Raw genomic sequence first — 24,355 nt, 5'->3', positions numbered from 1 at the left:
AGGTAATGTGGCAGAAGTGGGGGCCATGGGCATTTGGGCTATTTCCTCATGTAACTTACTTTGCCTTCAGGAAACATATGAGCCCTATCTTGTATATACCACTTCCATTTTATGACGGAGTGCTGCTGTGCACACCCAACTTTATGGCTTGGTGGGTTCAGACAACATCCAGCGCACAATAGGTAACTCAGATCTCATGGTAACTTTGTGGCCCATGGTTAAGTGTTCTGTCTCTACTAAGATTCAATAACAGGCCAAAAGCTGTTTCTCAAAAGGAGACTAGTTATCTGCAGAGGATGGTAAGGCATTACTCCAAAATCCTAAAGGCTTGTATTGTGATTCTCCTACAGGAGCCTGCCAAAGGCTCCAAACAGCACAGCATCTCTATTTCCTACTGACACTTCCAGCACCATTGGATCAGCTGGATCTTATAGTCTAAGTGGCAGAGCAGCTTGCACAGCAGCCTGAACCTGTTTCAGAGCCTCCTCTTCTTCCAGTACACACTGAAAACTAGAAGCTTTTCTGGTAACTCAGTAAATGGGCCAGAGTAGCACATCCAAATGAGGAATATGTTGTCTCCAAAATCCAAAGAGGCCAACTAGGCATTGTGCCTCTTTCTTGATTGCAGGAGGGGCTGGATGCAACAGCATATCCTTCACCTTAGAAGGAATATCTCATCATGCCCCACACAATGGACACCTAGAAATTTTACTGAGGTGGGAGTTCTCTCTATTTTTGTTGGTTTTATCTCCCATCCTCTGACACACAAATGCCTTACCGATAAGTCTAGAGTAGTTGCTACTTCTTGCTCATTAGGTCCAATCAACATAATGTCATCAATATAATGGACCACTGTGATGTCTTGTGGGAAGGAGAAATGATCAAGATGTTTGCAGAAAATATTATGACAGGGCTCGAGAGTTGATATACCCCTGAGGTAGCACAGTATAGGTATACTGCTGGTCTTGCCAGCTGAAAGCAAACTGTTTTTGGTGGACTTTACTAACAGCTATTGATAAAAAAGCATTTTCCAGATCAATAGTTGCATACCAGATACCAGGGGATGTGTTGAACTGCTCAAGCAATGATACTACACCTGGAACAGCAGCTGCAATTGGAGTCACCACCTGGTTAAGTTTATGATAATCCACTGTCATCCTCCAAGACATGTGTTTTCTGCATGGGCCAAATAGGAGAGTTGAATGGGGGATGTGGTGGGAATCACCACCCCTGCATCCTTCAAGTCTTTAAGAGTGGCATTAATCTGCAGTCCCTCCAGGAATCCAATATTGCTTCTGATTTACTATTTTGCTAGGCCTCCAGGTCATCAGAGATCACCTAACTCAACCCCCTGATTGACAGATGAAGTGATCCAGTCCCTTGAATGTGAAGTGACTTTACTCCAGGTCATCCAGCTGGTCACTGTCATATTTAAACCTAGAATTAAGACCTCTAACACTGTGGTTGTGCCTTTTTAGCATGTCCACCAGACATTATGTGGGAGGACAGATAATCACAAGTTACCTCTTAAGATGGAACATTTCCTTGTACCTCAGGTGAATGTTTGGATGGAGGAATAAGTTAAAACCAGCTGCTAAAAATTTGAAACTCTCCTATATTCCTCCTATGATCCTAGCCACCCCGTTTCAGGATGATAAACTGACAGTTGCCTTGGCCTTACTTGCCTAACTGTAAAATGCCAGCTTTCAGGCAGAGCAAAAGACACTTCATTGGTCATTTTCATTATAAGAAGGGACTTTACAGCATGCCCTCAGATGACAGAAGAAAAAAAATCCCTCAGCAATGTTCCAGATTCAGTTCACCAAAAAATGAAATAATTTCAGAAATGAGGAGAGTTTATTTTTCAAAATACACAAAAGAATAATTTGTAGCTTAAGCCATGTGTAAAAATCATTGCATCTTTATTAGGACATATTCCTTTTTTTTTTCTTTTTTTTTTTTTTTTTTTAGGAATGCCTTACAACTGTCCCAGATAACAGCAATAACTTGTAGGAATCCACTTCTGTTCATGTAAGCTTTCTCTCTTCTCCCTTTCTTTTTTTTTTATCCCTTATCACTTATATTTCCAAAGTTTTGAAATGCAGTATTATTTTCTATATCTTCATATTCTCATCTGCTTTCATACCTCAATGTATAGCAATAAGTCTCTGCCTCCATCACATCACTGAGGTTGCTCTTAATAGGGCCATCAGTGACCTCCTTGTAGTTACTTCTAATGATTTCGGTTCAATATTAATCCTTTTAGGGCTTTCAGAAGCATTTGACAATGTGACCAGTCTCTTAATTCTTAAAGTCTTTCCTCCTTTGCCTTCAAGGATAAAAGTGTCTTGATTCTTTTCCTACCTCACTCTACTTGTTCTCAGCCTTCTTGGTGTCTCTTCATGATTCACTACTTGCTGATATTGCAATTGTCCATGTTTTGTCTTTCTTCACTCATTCCCATTATTTTTACTTTCATCTACATACTAATGATGCTGTCCCAATTATTACCAATTTCTCTTGGCTCCAAGCTCACACTTCTATACTTTCTTCTAATAATGTGGAGGCTGATACACACTGCTTTTCCTAGACTCCTTTCCCAGCTTTCCCTGCCAGTGTCTCTAATGGAAGGGAAAAATTTATATTGAAAGGTAGGAAGAAGAGTGAAGAAGCTTCGTTCCTCTTTCTAGTTCCTGTCAGCATTGCTCCAACAGCAACAGATGACTGCCTCCAGGTGCCAACAATTGGTGACTGTTTGGCACCAGCCTCACAATATTTCTCTGAGGAACCAGCAGCATCAGGGCTGTATTCCCTTGGTATTCAATGCGCCAGCCAAGCTGTGCTTCCTCACCTGGCCACATCTGAAACTTAATGGTCTGAAATCCTGCTGCAGGTACTCCCAGCTCCTATGTCTGAGCACCAACCACGAGACGCTTCCTCCTCAAATTGTCGCTGCCAAACAAAATTGAAATGCACAGAGGTGTGAGCACCAGATGTGATATGCTCCATTCTCAGAGGTCCAGGCACCAGCTGCACAGATCATACTGCAGAAATTCAAGCACTGACTCCTTGGGACCTATTTTCTGGACTCCTGGGATCCTATGGTCTGGCAACACTTCCTCTTCCCTTCTGCTTCCCTAGGCCAAGTTAATATTCAACTTAATACCCTGAAGTTATTAGTCTCTTCCTTTCAGCCTTCTAAAACCTATGTAACTGATTTCCTTTTATTAAATCCCTTCTATTTGAAATATGTTTTGTGGTTTCTCTTTTCTTGACTGGACCTTGACTGATAATAAATACAAAACTACATCTCAAAACCTGAATTTTTGCTAGTATTAGTCAACTGGTCATTCCTGATTTCTGACAGGCATTTTAAAAATAACTTGTCTTTAAAAAAATTTATTACCTTATTTCTAAATACGATTGTATAGCAATTTATTGCTGCATAATAACTTACCCTAAAACTTAGGGGCTTAAAGCAATAGTTATTTTATCAAACAGATTCTGTATGTCAGGAATCAAGGGGCTGCATTGCTGGGTGGTTCTGGCTTGAGGCCTCTCATGAGGTTGCAGATTAGCTATCAGTTAGAGCCACTGTATTGTAAGAGCTTCACTGAGACTGATGATTGGCTTCTAAGATGGTTCACTCACGTGGCCATTGACATGAAGAGTAACTTCTCACTAACTGTTGGCAGAAGGTCTCAGTTCCTTACCACATGGCCCTCTACACAGAATTACATTAGCGTTCTCACTGTATGTCAGCTGGCTTCCTCAGAGTTAGGGACCCAGGAACACAACACAGAAATACAATGTCTTTTATAATCTAGCCTTGGAAGTACGCTCCATCATTTTTGCATATACTAAGAGTTACAAAAGTCTGCCTGAAACAGTGTGGGTGGAGACTACACAAATGTTTGAACACCAGGAGGCTGGGAGCACTGGCGGCCGTCTGGGAAGCTGTTTCCCCTGCCCCTCAGTGTTTCACATCCCTCTGCATGCACATGTGCTCACCCCTTCCGAAGACCTCAGAAAGTCTCATCCTATTTCAGCTCTAACCAAAAGTCCATAATCTCAATATCTAAATCCATTCCAAGTATGGAAGAAGCTTCACAGGTGTGATCCTTAAGTAGAGTTCCTCAAGTATAGTCTCTTTCATTTTGAAGACTTGCGAACAAAAGGGACAAGTCATCCATCCCCCACATGCAATATAGTCTAACAGGGCAGGCATATGATAACTTCTGAAAGCACTCCTACTCAAAAAGGAGACAAAGAGGAGGCACACAGCAGTCACAGATCCCTAGTAATTATGAAACCCAGCAAGGCAAATGATGCACATTGATTGATTATAATTCAGTCCTACTTCTGCCTGCGAATGATTCTCCATGGCTCTTGGCTTCAACCTCCGGCTGTTGGTTCCATATAAGTCATCTTTCCTTTGCCATGAAAGGTGGCCTCTGCAGATGCTTTATTTCTCAGTCTGCTTCTTGCCAGTAGAATTTGGGAGATCCAAAGTCTCTTTTCATTTAGTACTCTCTCTGACTCTTTCAGTACAAGCTAATGATGTTTCTCTCAATATAATCATTTTAAACCTTTACTGGTCTCCTGGGAATCTCACTGCATACACTCCATTAGACAGAAGTCACATCCGTGAATCTCTTCCAGATGAATCCTTCTTTACTTTGGGAATCTGCTGGTACTGCTAAGGCACAACATCCTTAAGCTTTTTGGAAGCCCTGTTGTTTGTCTGGGAAGTTCTCTGTGGCACCACCTTAGATCATGCCGTCTTAAAGAATGTTGCAGCCATACAACCAGCTTTATCTTTAGACCAGTTTTTCAGGCAGTGCTCTGGATTTGATCTTTGCATGGAAGCCATTTCTTAATTTTAGCATCATTTGCCATCTGGAGAGGCTGGGAATTTTCGAATCTGGTTCTTTCTTCTTTACCAGAAATTTCTCTATCTGTCTCCTCTCACATTTTAGTATAAGAATAACAAAGAAGCCAAGGGTTACCTTCACTACTCTACCCGAAGTCCCTTGATTAGATCACAGTTCATTAAACAAAGTTTCTACTTTCTGTGTTACTATAGGCACCAGTTTTGCTAAATTGCCACTATATCATAATGATCCCCTTCCTCCAGTTTTCAATAACAGTCTCTTTACTCCCCTTTAAGCCCTCCCTGAAGGCCTACTCAAAGGCCATCAGACTTGAATTAACAGACAATTCAATACCTCAGGCTTTCACTAACAATTCTGCTCAGTCTTTCCAGCTTCTATCTTCTACCTATTTCCAGCCACTCTCACATTTTAGGATTTGTTAAGGCAGTACCCCATTTCTAAAATATTAATTATCTATTGCTACATGAAAATTACCCCAAAACTTAGCAGCTTAAAATCATAATTGACATTTATTACCTCATACACTTCTGTGGACCACGGATCTAGGGATACTTAGATGGATAGTTTGGATTGGGATCTCTCACGAGGTTGTGGGAAAGCTCTCAGTTGGGACTGGAGTCACCTGAGACTTGACTGGTTCTAGAGGATCCACTGTTGAGAAGGCTCGCTCACATGCCTGCTGCCAGGAGCCTTCAGTTCCTCAACATGTGGACACTTCTCTTAGTCCTGCTTGGGTGTCTTCATGAAAGGTATGCTGGCTTCTCCCAGAGCGGGGGATCCAGGAGCACAGGACTGAAGCTCTAATATCTTCTATGACCTAGCCTCAGAGCTCATACTCTGTCATATCTGTTAAATCAATTGAGAAAAATTTGTTTTATAAATACAGACACTTAGCGCCACTCCAGGAAATTTTAGTTTGTGTGAAGTGGGGCCTGTAAGTCTGTATTTTAACAAATTTTCTGGGTAAGTATAACGAATTTGGTTCTGGAATATCCATTGGAAAGTATTGACTTAGATCATCTTTAAGGTTTCTCCTAGTTCTAATATTTGAATATTGGGAAGAAGCTTATTATAATAATAGAGGCTAAATTTGATGAAGCGCCAACCTAAAACAATTTAGAGAGGGAAGGGAAAATACTTGAGATACAACTTACAGGAGTATAATCACACACACACACACACACACACACACACACACACACACACATGCTTTCTTCTCAATAGGATGCTCTGTTAATTTTGCTCATCCTCCATGACAATTCCTGAGAACACTTTATAAAATTGGGATGGGATTTTGCATGGATTGAGGAAAAGTTTCACCCTTCCATGCTATTTGCATTCACACACATGCACAAACCCACACTGCTATTGTCACTCATAAAAGCCAAACATTATATTTATACTAACACAACTAAGAGAACTCAGAATATTCAAATATTAGAACTAGGAGAATTAGGAGAAACCTTCAAGATGATTTAAGTTGATATTTTCCAATGACTATTCCAGAGCCAAATTCATCATACTTACCCAGAAAACCTGTTAAAATACAGACTTCCAGGCCCCACTCCACACAAACTGAGATTAGCAGAAGTGGAGCTAAGTGTCTGTATTTATAAAACAAATTTTTCTCAATTGGTTTTCACACAGTAATGATTGAGAGCCCCCAGTATATATATTCAACAGAGGTGCTCTTTAGAGTTAAGGACATTTAGAACTCAAATCCAGACCTCCAGCCTCCATGTTCAGGGACACTTCACTGTCCTATACTTGTTCCCCGTGATAAATAGGATTGAGAGGAAATGACAACATGATATGACTTTCTCCTCAGCTCCGAGGATTAAAGCATGGTCCTTGAAAGCAGGAAACTGACACATTAGTGGAGGAATCAAATATATGTTCATCAAACCAGCATATAGTGTGGTAAGGAATCTGCCATGAGTAAAGGGCTGGAGAGTTCAAACCAGGAGGGAGTAGAGAGATTAATTATTAGTAGGGCTAGTAAAGCCTGGGAAGCATTCGTTAACAAATGTCCAGTCACTGATAAAACCAACTGACTTCTCAACAGAGCCTAATGTTTAAAACAATATAGTTGCCTTTTTGTTCATAAACTTTCATCTGTTGCCAAAATGTTTGCAGCTTGTGTTCCCATTTGATGAGGTTTTCTGCTCAAAACTGTGCACCCATATCCTTCAAATGAACTGAGTGGCCAACAAAACAAGGACTCTCAGTCTTTCCATGTAGGCCATTCTGCACACATAAGATACTTCTGTCCACAAATATCCCTAATGAGGTACAGAAGGGCACATATTATCGGGACAAAGACATTCTACTGGGGAGCCACAGACGGAAGTTCTCTCTGCCTTTGGAAATGAAGCCAAGCTTTCTCTTCTCTTCAACCATGGGAATTGTTGTCCTCTTCTTTACCATTGTCTTCTTTATGAGCCAAGTTCTACCAGGTAAATAAATAAACTTTGCTGAAGCCTTGGTAAGAGTAGCTAGCCTGAGAACTTAGGGGATCCAGTACTAAGAACAAAATCACCATTACCTATATCCTGAGAAAGGGCCTCAGAGAAAATAGGGAAGAGCCACTGTGGAGAAACCTGCAGCCATCTGACCCATTCATTAGTTCTACATGACTCTCAGTGAGATGAAATGAAACCAGGGGCATTTCAAGGGCTTGAAACTCTCTCTGCTCCATTGTTAAAGGTGAATTTAATTAAGCAAGTTTCCTAGCAGATACAGATTCTGGTTAACAGGAAACAGGCCCCAAATCCCTTACTTACATTCTAGCAAAAGACAATTTTGCTAAGACACTGGCATAAGGGTTACGGCAAGGCTATACTGGGCCCAGGAAGAAGTTACTGATGGCAGTGTCCTTGGAAGGACTGCAGTGAGTCTAAGAAACCTCTACTGCATTGCCCTATAATCCAGTTGGTCCTTTGGGTTTGACTCTGTCCCTTAAGTTTCCATCCCACTCCAGGCTCTCCTTACTCCCTCTCCACTCTTAGTCTTTTTAAAGTAGAATTTAACACAGGGATCAGAGATGACTCTGAACTGAAGTGGGTCCTCCTGAGCATGCAGAAACAAGGGGGAATATGGTACTTATGCAAAGTGAGATCCCTTCTTATCTTTTCCTGAGAAACAAAGGCTTTGAGGGTTGGGAGGGAGTAGAAAAGTGGACAATTCTCTTTCATTTTAAGGAAACACTGATTTCTATGCTTTATGCTGTTTGCAAGAAGACACCTCCCAAAAGTTCCAACAGAAAGTATAATGGCAGGCATGTCTATTCTTGGTAAACCCAGACTTTCCTCTCTGAATCTGTGTTTTGAGAGACTGCATAGTGCTAACAGATAGCAATTCAGAGCTGGAGGGCAGCTTGTGAGGCAATTCCAACATTGCTTCAGGCGGATTTATCTGGAGGAGTAGAGGAGAGATTGAACTGGACAGAGACTGGAAGTGGGAAGCCAGTTCACTTTAGCAGATATTGAGCACCCACTGTCTCTGGGGCCCTATGCCAGGAAATACAAGGAATCAAAGATATGATGGCCTTTGCCTTCGAAGAGGACACAGTTGATTGTTACAGTTGAGAAAACATTCAACAAACTCCCAGAAGGAACAGGAGGAAGCAGAGGCTGCACAAGTGAAAGATATGACAGAAATAAATCATGATGTCAAGAGAGAAAAACATCCAAAAATGACACAAGTTCTGTAGCCCTAAGTCACTAAGCCTTAGAGATCTGATTGCAGGAGTCGGCTTTGGGAGGGAAATCTTGGGATCAGGTCAGTACTGAGAGTGTTGAGCTGTCTACGGTTTTAATCTGCAAATTTCCCCTCCTAATTTTCTCTTTGGTGTGTGTTTGCATGTGTGTTTGTGTGTTTGCATAAGTGTACCTGTGTGTTTGTGTGTGTTTGCAGGTGTGTGTGTGTGAAGGGTCTGAAATCAGGGTAAGAGATACACAGAGGAGAAAGCAAAGAAGGAACCTAAACAATTCAACTCTGCCCTCTGACTGCCAGTTATTAGTTATCTTCTATAGACTGAGAAAAATCATTAGTTGGAAAGAGTATTTTAAGGAGGATTGTATTTGCAGTCTAACCTGGTTCATTTCAACAAATATTTACTAAATACAGCACAGTTTAAAAGTCAAAATCTCATACTGCGAAGTTTCAATCCTTGCTCCATTGTGTAACCAAAGGCAAGTATGCAACCTCCCTAAGTCTGTTTCCTTTTGTATAAAATGACGTTAATAACAACACCAATGTGTTAAGGTTGTTAAGAGGGTCGTGTGGGATAATGCATGTGAAATGCTTAGCAGGGTACCCAGAACTTATTAAGTGCCCAACTAATGGCAGTAATTAGATAGGGGAGAATGAAGATGAGGGTGAGGATGGTTCTAGCAATGACTATCATCAATCCAGCGTTGCACACATACAGTCTCTGTTCTCAGGAAGTCGTTAAGTCTTCAATCAAAAACTTCTATAGAACTCACTCTTACATTTTCTCCACATATCCCTTTACATAAGCAAAGTAATTGGATTTTTTTGAGTTATCACAAAGGATAGATGAAGGAGGGCCACTAATATGTGAAAATTGCAGGGAATCATTTCTATATATTTAAAAAAAAACTTAGAAAAAAAACAGAAATATTAAGAAACTGGACCATACTGCTGAGAAAATCCATTCATCAGCATCTGGTGAAGTTCTTAGTCAACACATCTGGGGAAAGAATCAGTGCCCTAGGTGGGAGATTAGCTCAAGTGACCTGTATATCCTCTCCAGCCCTCAGACTCTATTTTTGCTCTATGTATCTTTTGAGTTCAAAATAAACAAGAAAACAACCATAGGAAACCAAAACACCAAAGAAGCAGGGATCTGTGTTAGAACATCCAGGCAAGAAGAAAGAGTATTTAGGGTGAAATTAGATCTAGTAGGTAGACTAGAGCTATATTTAAGAAGGGATTTGAACATCCACATGCCATAGGGAATTTTTATCTTAGTCATCTGAAAATGACTACTCAGTAAGGAGTATTGAAGGACATTTTATGGGTAAAAAAAAAGCCTCAATAAATGCTTACTGAATAACAGTGAATGAATGAATGAATGAGCACAAGTTCAGTAACAAGAAAGCACTCCTAGATGGATGGGATGAAAGAGAGACAGATTAGGGAAGTGTGCTTCCTGTACTCATACTGAACTCTCATCAGCCCCTTACTTTCTTTCATGCACATCTTTTTCTATTTATCCATATAGCAACAGCCATCTCACAGCACACTCACAATTACTAAACAGCTTTATAGCTACAAAGACACAAAAGCACTCTCAAAATTCTGCCCTATTCTTTGCCTCTAGCAACGATCCAGCCATATGTGCATGTGTGAATGAAGTATATCCTCTATCCCCAACTTCACATGGGTGTTGGGACGAATTGCAGGCTAGTCTAGAATTATACCTTCAGGACTGTGATTACACAACCCCACCCCATTCTGAAGAGCTGATATGGAAGAGACTTTGAACACTTTATGAATTAACCTGAAAATGGTTTCCCTTATACTAATGTAAAATAGGTATTTTTAAAATGAATGCCAAAAACAAAAGAACCGTTAGCCTTGTTGGGATTAGCAAAGAGGCTAAATAGGTGCAAAGACTAAGAAATCATTCAGTGATAAGATGGGAAAGGGTATTGAAGAGGATCTAGTCCATTTTTCTTATTTTATAGAGGAGAAAATCAAGGCCTGAAAAATGAAGGACTACCCCCAAGCTGAAAAAGTGAGCTAAATGTGAGAGTCAGGGCTTTCTCTTCACTTCCTGACTTTCACTCTTCATGTCACCTTCGGTTTCTGTTGTGCTGCTTCCCTTATATGACCTGAAAGGATCATATCTACTATATTAACTCAGGAGCACAAAAAGCTGGGAACTTCAACTTAGAAGATAATTGTCTTATGACAACATTAAAGACCCATCTGATTAGTATGTATTAAGACTCGCCCTCACTAAATATATAGGCTTGACGGAATAAATCAATTAAAATATTTTTAAATGTATGTTTAAATAAATCAATTAAAATATTTTAAGTGTACATCCATATCACTGAAACAGGAATGCTTTTGATCAAGTTTTTAAATTTCCAAATTTTAAAAACTAATTCATTTTTTGGTTTCTATGTCACGCAGTTAAAACAAAGGAAAGCAGTGTGAGGTTAGAAGAACAGAGGCAATAATATTACTTATTGCCAACATGGAATGCACCAAGACCAGAGAAGAAAATGCAGGGCATAGCTGAGGAGAGCTGGTTCTAGATGGGACTGGGGAGAGCCCTCTCCCGGTGTCTGTGGGTGGCCATTTGCAACAGGTCTGCAGTATTTCTTTTGGAAGCCTGGGAGAGGAGAAGAGGATACAGAGAATGGACGGGTGGGGGTTGAAACTGAATGGGATTGAGGACAATGAGCTTCTGTTCTGTCCCTAACCCCCTTCTTCTATAGAAAGTGATCTTGGACAAATTGCTTCCTCTCCTTTGGTCTCATTTCCTTATCTATAAAATAAATTGATAAGACAAGAGAATCTATGAGATTCATTGTAATTCTAACTTAATGTTTCTAAAAGCAAATAGCTAGAAATGTCACATTATGCTCCCAATATGCAATATACAAGGCTCACTAGCAAAGAACTCATGAAACAAAAAAGTAAGAAAAACGCCCTCACTTTATTCTTGAATTCTTATAAATGAATGACTGTATGTCATGTTTTTACAAAGCTCTTTTGTGATTTGAAAATTTAATGCATTATGGGTCAACTGCAACAAAATAGCACACATAATTCTAAGATGTGTGCACTGAGAGTGATAAATTTCCATACAAAGATATTACAGGATGGAAAATGGATATATACTAACCAACTGTTCCACCATCATTTACTAAATACATATTATATTCTGGGGCCTGGACTGGGTTCTGGGAGATATACCGAGAAGAATAAGACATTAAACCTGTTTCGGAGGAATTTATCACCAAGTAATGATGTCATATGTGGAACAGTCATAGGAGGATACAATAAGTACTACAAATAAAGGATGTTCTAAGGTGCAAGGGTGATTTATCACACATCACAAGACATGCTAGTGCTTCCTTTTCTATAATATACTAATCTCAGATGATCCTTTGATAAAGCCAATCCAGAGGCAATGTGCCAATTTTAGCCCAAGGTAAATGGGCCAACCAATATATATTGTCATTGAGCAGGTTACAGGAAGAGATGTGAAGGTCAGGGATCCAAAAAACGAATTGCTTTGTGAAATTGAAGAGTTAAATTCAATTTAATAAATTTAGATTTCAGTTCAATTCAATAAGCATTTGTTGAAAATATAATAAATATCTTTACTGATTAGAAGTTATTCAAATATTGGTCTTCACCTTGCAGAATAGAAAAAAAAAAAAATAGAAGTGCTGGCTTTGGCCCTTATTTCACTGTCAGCAAAGAATTTAAGAAGTTATCAACAAAACAGTACATTTTGTTATATATGAAGACTACTCAGTATAAACCTCTTTTGAAATCTAGCAACCTCAATGTGTATGACCCATCCCCAGAACCAGAACTCAGAACATAAATCAAACACTATTCAATGGTTTGAAGAAATCTACTTGTTCAGCCCTTCAGAAGAATTTGAAGGCTTCGCTCCTAACGTTTGCAATGGTCTCTAGAGGTGAAATCTCAAGGACCTTCAGTGCCAGAGAGATCAGTAATGAGTGAAGTATCAGGATGTTAAGAAATACTGTCACAGACTACTTGCATATTCAATATGTAGGAATACTGTTCCCTTCCCCAGAAAAATATATGCTGTAACAATTTCCTTGCAGTGTATTTCTTTTAGATCTATATTTCAGTTCTGCTATTGCAAGAGGTATGTATAAAGACATTTTCTTCTGTAAAAATTTTCTTCTACTCTATGAAAATCAGCAGCAGAGCACTGATATTAAAAAAAAAAAAAAAACCTGCCCATTGCTATCGGTGTTAACAGACAATAAGGAGTGGGAAAGACCGGAAGAAGCTCGACTGTGCATGCCCCTTCTAAGGGCGCAGGGTTACTCAGCTTCAGTCTTTTTGACTGTGTGTGCTCAGTATTGCCAGTTTTTTCAAGAATCTCAGAAATCCAAATTTTTGTGTGACATCAGATTTTTAAGTATTGGTTTAAGAAATGAAGCAAACTACAACAATAACAACAAAATAAAACCACACGAGACAGTTTTAAGACCCCTCTCTCTCCCGTGTAATTCAATAAAAAATCAGAGACTACTCAATGGTTGCAATAACCCTCTTCTCTGTGTAGTCAGGGGCAAGTTCAAGGAGATCTGTGAGCGTCCAAATGGCTCGTGCCGTCACTTTTGTACTGAAACAGAAATCCATGTCGGGAGATGTTTAGATGGCCGACTGTGCTGCCTGCCTGTCATAAGTCGACCAAGAATCGAGAGTACGACTACCAAGTGAAGACTTTTTTGGGGGAGTGGGGTTGTTTTAATATGGCCACCCTCCCTCTTCTCTTCCCTTCGCTTCCCTTCTTTCTCCCTTCTCTTCTCTTCTCTTCTCTCTTTCCCTCTTCTCTTTTTTTTTTTTTCCTGATGGGGATTCTTATGGAGTCCTCAATTAAACAAAACCTAATTTTTAAAATTCATGTTATACATTGTCTCTTGATTACTAGTTGGTTCTCAGTATTTTCTATTTTTCTATTGGATTTGGATGAGCTCCTGGTTGAAAATGACCTGGGTTGGGAGGGACTTTCACTGAACACCCCTTGTTTTTGCCTGAGACCACGTCCCTTCCCTCTTCACCTGGGGGGACTCCCCTCTTCCTTTGGGAAATGGCACTACCTCATTCAGTGCAGCCTTGCAGGTCCTGCTCCAGAACAAAGGGGCAGCACCCAGGAAACAGATTTCCCTACATCAATCAGACTTAACCAGAAATCTGCATCATGGATAGAGTAACCCAAAAATAAGGGGCAATATCCTCCACATCCTTTTCAAAGCAGTGCTCCAGGCCTGTCCCTGTTCTCCTGGCCGAGCATTGGGATTTCCTTAGTTCCCACCTTCCACTGAGCCTGCTCATTCAGCTTTTCCTTCCACCCCCTCAGCCGCTGTGTTCAGTTCATATTGCTTCTGTAACAAATTACCCACAACCTCGGTGTCACAAAACAACACAAATTTATCATCTTGCAGTTCTGTTGGTTAGAAGTCTAATACCAGTCTCACTGGATTAAATCAAGGAGTTGCCAGTTCTCTTATGAGGATCTAGCACAGAATCCATTTCCTTGCCTCTTCCAGCTTCCGGAGGCCACATGCCTTCACTCATGGTCCCCTTCCTCCATCTTCAAAGCCAGCAATGGTATGTTGAATTCTGCTCGTATTGCATCACTCCATACTCCTCTTCTGCCTTCCTCTTCCACTATTTTAGGACCCTTGTGATTACTTTGTGCATTCCCAGATAACCCAGGATGCTCCCTCTAATTTAAGGTCAATTAGCAATCCTAATTCCACTTGCAAATTCAATCTCCTTTGCCATGTAAGGTACCATATTTACAGCTTCCAGGGATTAGAATATGGGGAGGGGCATGGGAAAAGCATTATTCTGCTTACCACTACAACTGAATATTCTTCCTACACATCAATTTTTGCTCATGTTTGAGATGGTTTCAGTTGATTTAAGTAAAGAGACATCATTGATAGAGCTTCACTTTGTGTGAAAAGTTGTGGAAGCCTCCCCCTGGCTGTTGGAAGTGTGCAGAATCAAGATAATTAAAGGTATATTAACTGGATTTTATTCCCCACTACATCTATTTGGCCAAAAGGGAATATTAAGGTGTGCTGCATGGATGTTCCAGTTTGCTAATGCTGCTGTTACACAAAACACCAGAAATGGAATGGCTTTTATAAAGGGGGCTTATTTGGTTACAAAGTTACAGTCTTAAGGCCATAAAGTGTCCAAGGCAAGGCACAACAATAAGGTACCTCCACTGGAGGATGGCCATTAGCATATGGAACTGTCACTCACAGTTCCGTGGGTCACATCTCCATGGAAACAACCTAATCCCAATATCCCACAAGATTGGATTAAAAGATCGCAGCTCAGAAGGCACGTGGTGGCATCTGCTTGCTCCCAGTTTGTTTTCAAAATGGCGTTCTCCAAAATGTTGCTCTTGGGGCATTTTGTCCTCTCTTAGCTACAGCTTCTCTTCAAAATATCACCCTCAGTTGCTCTGCATCTGGGCCTGTGTGGCTCTTTTTAAACTACTCCAGTGATCCAATAAAGACCCACCCTGAACAGGTGGGGTAACACCTCCATGGAAATTATCCAATCAAATGTTTCACTCACAGTTGTTTGAGTCACATCTCCATGGAAACATTCAATCAAAGGATTCCAATCTAATCAACACTAATTAAGTCTGCCCCCATAAAACTTCATCAAAGATAATGGCATTTTGGGGGACATAATACATCCAAACCAGCACAAGTATCTTCAATGAAGGATGGCCAATGGCGTCTGGAAAACCTCTGTTAGCTGGAAGGCATGTAGTTGGCATCTGCTTGCTGCCAGGCTGAGTTTCAAAATGGTGTCCTCCAAAATGTCAGTGTCAGCTCTCAACAGCCATCTTCAAAATGTCTAAGTTGCAGCTCTGAGGTCCTTCTGTTTGTGAGCTCTTTTATAAGACGCCAGCAGACTAATCAAGACCTACACTGAGCCACACCTCCATGGAAACATTCAATCAGAGGTCACACCCTAACCAAAGATGTCACTCCCAGTTCTGTATGTCACATCTCTATGAAAACAACCTAATCCCAATATCCCACGACATTGGATTAAAAGATCATGGCTTTTTCTTGGGGGACATAATATATTCAAACTCGCACAATGGACTATTCAAAATCTCAGAGAATTCAAAACTTCAGATTCAAAATCTCTGAAACTTACTCAAATTCCAACCAACGCCACTCTGTTGAAGTGTCAAGTTTTCCTCAGTGCTACTCTTGAAATTTTATCACCAGCTAAGCCCCTAATATGTTTCTTGCATTGCATATTATTTATTCCTAGGGGCAGTGCCTGCCTGGAAGAGATGCGGTTTGGAAAAATGTATTAAAACCATCACAATGAATTTCCCCTTATGTTGTAATCATGCACCCCTTTCTAAGTTCTATAATTAATTTACAAACAGTTCTGTAATTACAGTAAGTTTTTCCTTTGATTCCCTCTATCTTTTCAGAACTTTTTTGTTTGTTTTGTTTTCAACCAGCCCTCTTTACCTCGCTCTGCACAAGAATTATTTCCCAAATTACTTGCCTTTTGCATCCTTCTGGCACTAATTATTAACCTATTAATTAATAGCAGATCAATAATATTTTGATATCTAAACTTATGTTTATTATTTTTCTTCTGCTCTTGTCCATATTTAAACACTTGAAACACTTGTAAGTCATTTTCTAAATAGTGGCAAGGGGTAGAGCAGAGGCTAAAAGCAATATGTAGATCATTCTGGCTTCTATTCTACAAATCCCAAGGCTTCAGGATAATTTCACATAGTAAAGGGGACACAAAAGAGAGAAGGTGTTTTGATTGCTTAGACAAAGTTTCCTAAATAAGAAGTAATTATGAAATATTTCCTGACTTCTTCATTATCCCCTCCCAACTCTTGACAGCCTTTAGAAAATAAGCACTTTCTTCTTTTGGATACCTGCATCCTTTACATACAACATATTATTGCATGCACCCATTCAGTTTTCCATCTCCCATCATCTGATTGTGAACTATTTGGTGCTGGAAAGTGCTTCACTCCTAGTTTCCGCCATTTTCCCTAACACATAATAGGTGCATAAAGTATGAACAATGATTGGTACATGTGCATTTGGAAAACAGCAAAGAGAGGAGCTAACAGGAAATCCTGAGTCTGTGGGACAGGGAAAGCATTAACTTTCTGCCTTCTCATCTACTGAGTTATCACCACATTTGTGTACTTCTGTCTCTGGAGAAGGCCTGTGGGGGCCTGAGTTATTCTCTTCTCGTTAGGCTCTACTAACCAAGAGCAAACCACAAGTCCGGGAATGACATAAAAGGCCCCAGACCAGACATGCTCAGAGACTGCAGACTCCAGCCGTTGATGCCTCTTCTCATGACTCGCCCTTCCACCATGAGACTCCATTTGCTTTTCTCCACATTCTTCCTCTTTTTGACTCTCTTACCCCCAGGTAAGTTGGTGGCTGATTATAGGGGTTCTGCAGTTTTTAGGGCTACCTGGCAAGTCAGACAAGCCTCCAGAATGCAAAACTCTACATCAACAGCTATACTAGGATTACAATGGGACAGAATAGGAAAAGAGACCAAGCTCTCCTGGAATTCCTTTGCCATTTCCCAAACTACCTATATTTTTTAAAAAAAATGTTTATGAGTTAGCAAAGAACTACCAGTTTTTATTTTTTTAAATCATTTAACAAGAAAAATATTCAACCAAATAAAAAAAATCAGAATGGATTAATTAATAATAAAATAGTCAACTTAAAATATCAGCCCTTTTACTTAGGTTCAAGGAGGCCAATAGTTCCCATTTAAACAGCAGAATTGCACAATTGATATTTTTGCTATATTTGATGGCACAGAAATATAAAAGTCATACAACTTCCACTGAGAGACTACTTGCCCTCCAGATTAGAATTCATATAATTGCCTCTTAGGCTTTTAAAAATCATGTTATATTTTGAAATATATGCACAACTACTCTGATAATGAGAACACTTTTAAAACAATTCTTATAGAAAACAAAATATTTCAAAATAATTTTGTGGTATGTTAGACTACTTAAAGAAACTTAGCAAAGATGAAAAGTAAATTACAAGAATTATAGTCTCTTGTTTATAGCAACCACTCAAATAAAATATTTGATTTACAAGAAACAGAATGCAGACCTTTTTGGTTTTTGATTATAGTTGCTAGCTAATGTGTTCATGACTACAAATGGGAAGCAAATATGATTATGTTCAAAAAATCTGGAATGGGAAAAACCCAAAATACCTCTTCAAAGTTTTTCTTGTCCTTGCTTTCAAGTCAAGACAAAAAACTCAGCAGTTGAAAGGATGGTGAAAGACTATGGGACCCACTAAAATAAAATTGTGGTTAATTTTACCTATTACATTCCTGAAGTGCTAATTGAAATAAGTATGATATTTTATTACCAAGTAACATTCTATAGTAAGTTTTCAGAAAAACAGTGCTTAACAGATTCACTTACAGATTAGTCATGGTAGCCTTTAGATAGACAGAACATCTTATTTTTACTCTTTAACTTGCAACCTTAAAAAAAGAAAACACAATATAAAAGAATACATATTTTATGACAGCCGGCCAGGCACTTAACTTGGAGAAAGAGATGTTCAGATTTTGAGGTAACCTAACATTGCCAAACTGCCTATTGGAATAACATTCTACTCTATCCTCATTTTGTATCTTGAGATCCTTGGTTAAGTATGGCAGTTTTTTTGTAGGCAGGTAGATCTGACAGGATTGAAGAGCAGCAGCTTCTGTCATTATAGAGATGGACAGAATCCTATCATCAAGCATTATCAATAATTACTGCTAAGTGAAAAAGACACAGGAATACTCCCTCCTAGGCACTTGGCTATGGAAGGGATCCAGAGATTAGCACTGAGGAATGATACACAGCTCTCCTTATTGGAGAGATGTGCCCATAGTCATAAAAGCAGAGTAAACACATACTTTTTACTCAAACTAGATACTTTTGGAAATGAAAGGAGCACTATGAAATTTGCACCAGGACAGCAGACATAAACCAGAACCATCAAAGCCAAACTGGTCACAGGGTCACCCTATATAAAGGATACATTCCCAGAGTGGGTTCCAGAAACAAGGCTCTAGTCCCCAGGGAGGGATTAATGAAATGATCAAGGGCTGGTGCACATGCTAGGAAGGGATTCTCATGTAAAATATTTGTCACACAGAATAAGCACCAAAGCATAAAGCTAGCCCCATAAAATGAGGCTGGTAGCAGAAACACATGCTCTGAACTACTAATGCAGGACTTCTAGAGGAAAAAAAATGATTGGACTGGTAAGTGGAGACAATAACACAAAAGCTGATACTTTAGATCATCAATCATTATTGCTAAAATATCCAATAAAGGTTATTAGGTTCAAAATCATCATTTTCAGATTAAATAATTGAGGCTCATAGAAGTAGTTCACAATTCTATAATTTAAGTGTTCATATACACAACTAACTTCTTGGTTGCTTGACTCTAAGCAACCATTTAAAAACATCTGTTTATCCAGTTGTCTTCACTGATTAATCATTAATTAATCATCTTATATTCAACATGTAAAATGTCCCAGGCGCTGTTTTAGGTATTGAGTCTCAAAAACAGGTAAGGCACATTACTACTACCCACAAGGATCTTAAATTTTAATAGGAAGAGACAAACATGTAAAAGAATGCAAATACCAAAATGAGTGGAAAGTAACAGCATGGCTGTTTGGCAACATGAGGTTAGAGAGATAGATAACTAATTATTTTTGTGAGATTGGTCAAAGTATAAACAAAGCAAACAACAAAACAGACTTCACAGAACAAGGCTTTTCCTTATAAAGGAAAAATGATTTGCAAAGTCAAACATTCACTAAACAGGAGACAATAGTGAAGTGCACTTCAAACAAATGAGCAACATGAGCGAAAAGACTAAGTTGTGAGGACCATAGCATATTGCAGGTTCGGCACACAGTGCCATGTAAGAGAAGTGATCATGCCTGCAGCTGGTGATGAGAATCAGAGGTAGTCCATGGAGGATCTTAAAGGCAGGCACATGCTAAAGCATGAGGAGAACCTACATGTACTGGTTGTGTTCTAATAGTGAAGATGGACATGCTCATTTGTAGGCAATGAAGAAGAATAACAGAAAGGGGCAACTTAAGTGAAATAATCATGCATGTTTAGTTGTAGCTAAACAATAAATAATAACTCTGTGGGTAAAGAGAAGGTAACACACCAAAGGAATATTTAAGAACTATAATTGATTGGATTTCCTAACAAAAAAAAAAAAAACAAAAACTGACTACATGAGAATGATAATTCTCAGGTTCCTGAATAAGGTGAAATGCCATTAATCAAGAAAGGAAATACAGTAAGGAGAATAATTCAGAGAGAGAAAAACAAGATAGATATTTGTCACTTGTATCTGCATATCTTTCAGGTGGAAATGTGTAACATTAGACATGGGGGCCTGATATTCAAGTTAGAAATTGCAACTGAAGTCACATCATCATTTGACAATCAATTTTTAAATCTGTAGGTGTAAATGAGAATGCCAAGGGAAAGCAAATAACATGAGAAGAGAAAACAAAATAAGGAGAATAGGAGAAGAAAAAGAAGAGAAGCCAAGGGAGTAGATGGGAAAGAAAGAGGACAAGGGAGAGGAGGGAAGGAAGGGCAGAGGAGTGGGAGAGAAAGGAAGGGAAGGAAAGGGAAGAGAAGGAAATGGAATGGAAGGGAAGAGAATGGAAGGGGGAAGTAGAGAAGAGAAAAGAGAAGCAGTGATAGAACCATGAAAATGTCACATATATTGGATGAATGAAAAATAATTGCTAAGATCTGTCAAATAATTAAGAAAAATATTTGTATTTATTAATATCAAATTGAGTCAACAGCAAGAATTTCAAGAAATTACATTAAACTTATGATTTATAATTTATAACTCAGTAAAATTATAACTCAAATAAGGTCATTAGTATTTATGGTTATGGGTGTTCTTTTTTACTTTTATTTTTTATTCTTATTTTCACTTTTCCTGGTATAAGGAAAATGTTCAAAAAATAGATTGGGCTGATGAATGCACAACTATATGATGGTACTGTGAACAGTTGATTGTACACCACAGATGATTGCATGATATGTGAATATATCTCAATAAAATTGAGTTTATATATTACATATACATATACATATACATATATCTTCACAATAAGTTTCTGGGGATTGCCAGAGGTACACTGTAATGGTATGAAGACTTTATGGAAATGTGCTGGAAACATTACTATTATTACTATTTTTACTGATGACAATTACCAGTTCCTTTTGTGTGATATGGTGCTGGTTGTCTTTCTTCCCTTTGCCAACAGCCCTGGCATCTTCATGCATAACCCAAAATCATAATTTTGAGGGTCAAAGTCATTGGTGGGAAAATGGGCTTTTGGCTGAAAGAAAATTTGGTTCCCAAGCTCAAGAAATGACTTCTACCTCTGTTCCAGAGTTCAGTCAGGAGCAATCTGCATAGTGTTTGGTAAAATGCTCAATAAAAAATATTTTGCAGCAAGAAAGAGAGTGAGGAGAGCTTATTTTCTGATCTTTTAAAGAGGAATGTCTATAAAGTCATAGAAAAAGTTAAGATAGACTAAGCTTTTCTGCCTATCCTTCTGAAAATAAATATTAGAACTTTGGAGATGCTAAGAGACTATAAGATAAACTTTCCAAAGAAAAGAGCCTATAGGAGGACTTTCAGCATTTACAGCTTCTTTGTTCAGAAATAATCAAAAAAGAAATGTGAATGAGAAAAAATAATTGCAAAAACCATTTCATGTTAACTAGGATTGAAGAGGAATGTGAAAAAAAAAAAAAAAAAAAAAAGAGATACATGACTCCACACAGGAAGTTCCCAGAACACTTCTAGGAGATGAAGGGCACACCCTGAAGTACAAACTTGAAACCATTTCTCTGCCACAGAAGAACAAAATTTAAGAATTATTATGGTGCTGTCTTGGTCAGTAAATGACATGAGAAACAGATAGTTTGGTCTAAACTGGTTCATGCAAAAAGTTCTATGTGCAATCCATAAATTATCAGTGAATTTGGAAGAAGAGAGAATAGCCATATATCGCTTTACCTCTAATGGTTTGAAAAAGGTAAAAGTTAAGAAACTAATATAAGGCTTTCAGTTAACCAAGATGGCAATGTAACAAGCTCCTGGTACTATTCCCACAGAGAATCTTTGGACAACTAGCAACAACTGGCAGCCATCTGCCTCAGAACTCCAGAAAAGAGTTAAACAGTTTCAATAATTGAGTAACAACTTTAAAAACAGTAGGAGAAGCTCAAGATGCATCTGCTGGCCCCTCTCCCACTCCATCTTGGCAATGGTGTGGAGACAGCCTGCTCTGTCATTGTGGGCCCCTGGCCCTGTTATGGAGGAAGCAGAGTAACCCCCATATGCATACTAGGGTACCTGTTTGTAGATGCCAATCAACTGGGTAGCAACCTGAAGGACTGAACCAGGAAACTCCTTTCTAATTTGCCATCATAGTGCTTGCCCTGCAGGCAGAAGCATCTTACATAAAGCTAAAGCATAAGAAGCAATTAAATCAAAGTAGTCTGGGACAAAGGATTACCTTCTTTAAGTCATACAATAGAGCTCTGAGGATAGGAAGAAATTCTTTCAGAGAGAATAGTGAGGTCATTTGATTCCTGTAAAACAGGGAATTCTTAAGGCCACAAGAAAGCACAGGCACAAGACAAGTTGCAGGCTCAGAAAAGGCCAAGAGGATCATGCACTTCACATTCACTTCAGTCAGCTCTTCTTGAACAGAGGTCTGAACACTGGTTGAGAGCACCAGTCAATGCAAAGCCAATTTCCAAAGACCATGAAAAGTGGTTTTTTCTGAGTTGGTTTCTTTGTTTTGATAGTTCTTGGCTCTCAAGGAAATTGCTGTTATATCACTAGCTGCATATAAACTTAAGGAACAGACATTTCAGGAACTAAATCCTAGGGTTAAGCAATTTAAAATATTAAATAGTAAGTGAGTAACAGAAGATTACAAGACAAAGAACAGGAATGATAGCCAAACCAAAAGAGCAAATAAAAATCCAGAAAATATCAATGAAAAAGGCCAGACTTTGGACATACAAAAGACCATAAAAAATTATCCTCAATTTGCTCAAGGGGATAAAGGAAAACACAGAGAAAGAACTAAAGGATATCAGGAAAGCAATGAATAAAAATATAAGAATCTTGAGTCCTTTCTCCTTCCTACCTGGATATATTCTTCATATATTTTCCTTGTGGTTAGGGGGTTAAAATTTCACATCCTAAATTTAAAACAATCATATTGATTTGATACCAACTTGACTTCAATAGCATACATATTCATGGTCCCAAATCCCTCCAACCCCTCCATCTTTTTTGGTATTTCTGCAAATTATATCTTTGTACATAGTTTGTCTAAAACCCTATATTTATCATTACTTTTTGTGTATTTGCATTTTAGCACTTGTAGGAAGTAAGAAGTGGAGTTACATACCAAAAATTAAAATAAAATAAAATAAAATAGTACTGTCATTTATTCTTAACCAAATGGGTACCTTTACTATAGGTCTTTATTTCTTTATGCCACTTTGAATCAGTGTCAAGTGTCCTTTACTTTCAATCTGAAGAGCTTACTTTAGCATTGCTTGAAGGACAGGTTATGTGGTGATGAACTTCCTCAGTTTATTTGAGAATGTCTTAATCCTTCCCTTATGTTGAAAGAAAGTCTCACTAGATATAAAATTCTTGGCAGCTGTGGTAGTTTGGAGCTGTTATGTACAGTAGAGGCCATATTCTTATAATCCATTCTTGTGGGTGGGACTTTTTGGTTAGGTTATTTCAAATGAGAAGTGACCCATCCAATTCAACATGGCTCTTAATCATTTTTTGGAGCCCTTTGTAAGAGTATAAAAGGCAGAAACACTGAGAGAGAGCTTAGAAAAAAATGTCCACAGGAGCTCAGACATTTTAGAGAAAGACATAAAAAACAGAACCCAGGAGAGAAGGACCAGCAGAAGTTGCCATGGGCCTTCCCATGTGACAGAGGAACCTCTGATGCTAGCAGCCTTCCCTTAGAGAAGTATCTTCCTCTTGATGCCTCAATTTGTATATTTTCATGGGCTTAGAGCTGTAAATTTGTAAACTAATAAATCCCCATTGAAAAAGCCAGCCTATTTCTGGTATACTGCAATCCAGCACCTTTAGCAAACTGAAACAGTTGGCAAAAGTTTTCTTTCAGCACTTTAAGTCTCTCACCCCACTGCCTTCTTGCCTCCATGGTTCCAATGACAAATCAGCACTTAATCTAATTGGGACTCCTTTGTACGTAATAGATTGATTTTCTCTGGCAGCTTTCAGAATTTGCTCCTTGTCCTTTGCATTTCACTCTTTGATCTGTATGGATGGGGGCTATTTCTTTTCAAGTTCATTCTGTTTAGTGTTCTCCAGGATTCTTGTAGGTTCATTGTCATGTTTTTGATAAGTTTGGAAAAGTCTTTGGTCATTTTTTCTTTTACTATTTCTTCTTCCCCTTTCTCCATTTCTTCTTCTGGGACTCCTGGAAAGTGTATATTGGTATGCCTGGTGGTGCCCCATAGATGTCTTGGGCTATTTTCACTTTTTATAAATATTT

General features: G+C 38.8%; 2 protein-coding genes across 2 annotated transcripts in view; one reads left to right on the top strand and one right to left on the bottom strand.

The window, feature by feature from the left end:
- LOC119516773 (sperm-associated antigen 11-like) overlaps positions 1-24,355 on the bottom strand; it is a 148,103-nt gene that overhangs the window by 51,869 nt on the left and 71,879 nt on the right. The gene's annotated exons all lie outside the window — the stretch shown is intronic.
- Positions 7,294-13,370, top strand: LOC119516464 (putative beta-defensin 108A). Its single transcript, XM_037812787.1, has 2 exons — positions 7,294-7,351; positions 13,213-13,370. The coding sequence occupies exons 1-2, from the start codon at positions 7,294-7,296 to the stop codon at positions 13,368-13,370; spliced, it is 216 nt and encodes a 71-aa protein (XP_037668715.1).

Source organism: Choloepus didactylus, chromosome 20 (assembly GCF_015220235.1).
Source record: "Choloepus didactylus isolate mChoDid1 chromosome 20, mChoDid1.pri, whole genome shotgun sequence".
NCBI classification, from domain to species: Eukaryota; Metazoa; Chordata; class Mammalia; order Pilosa; family Megalonychidae; genus Choloepus; species Choloepus didactylus.
This window is presented reverse-complemented; position numbering and strand designations above follow the sequence as displayed.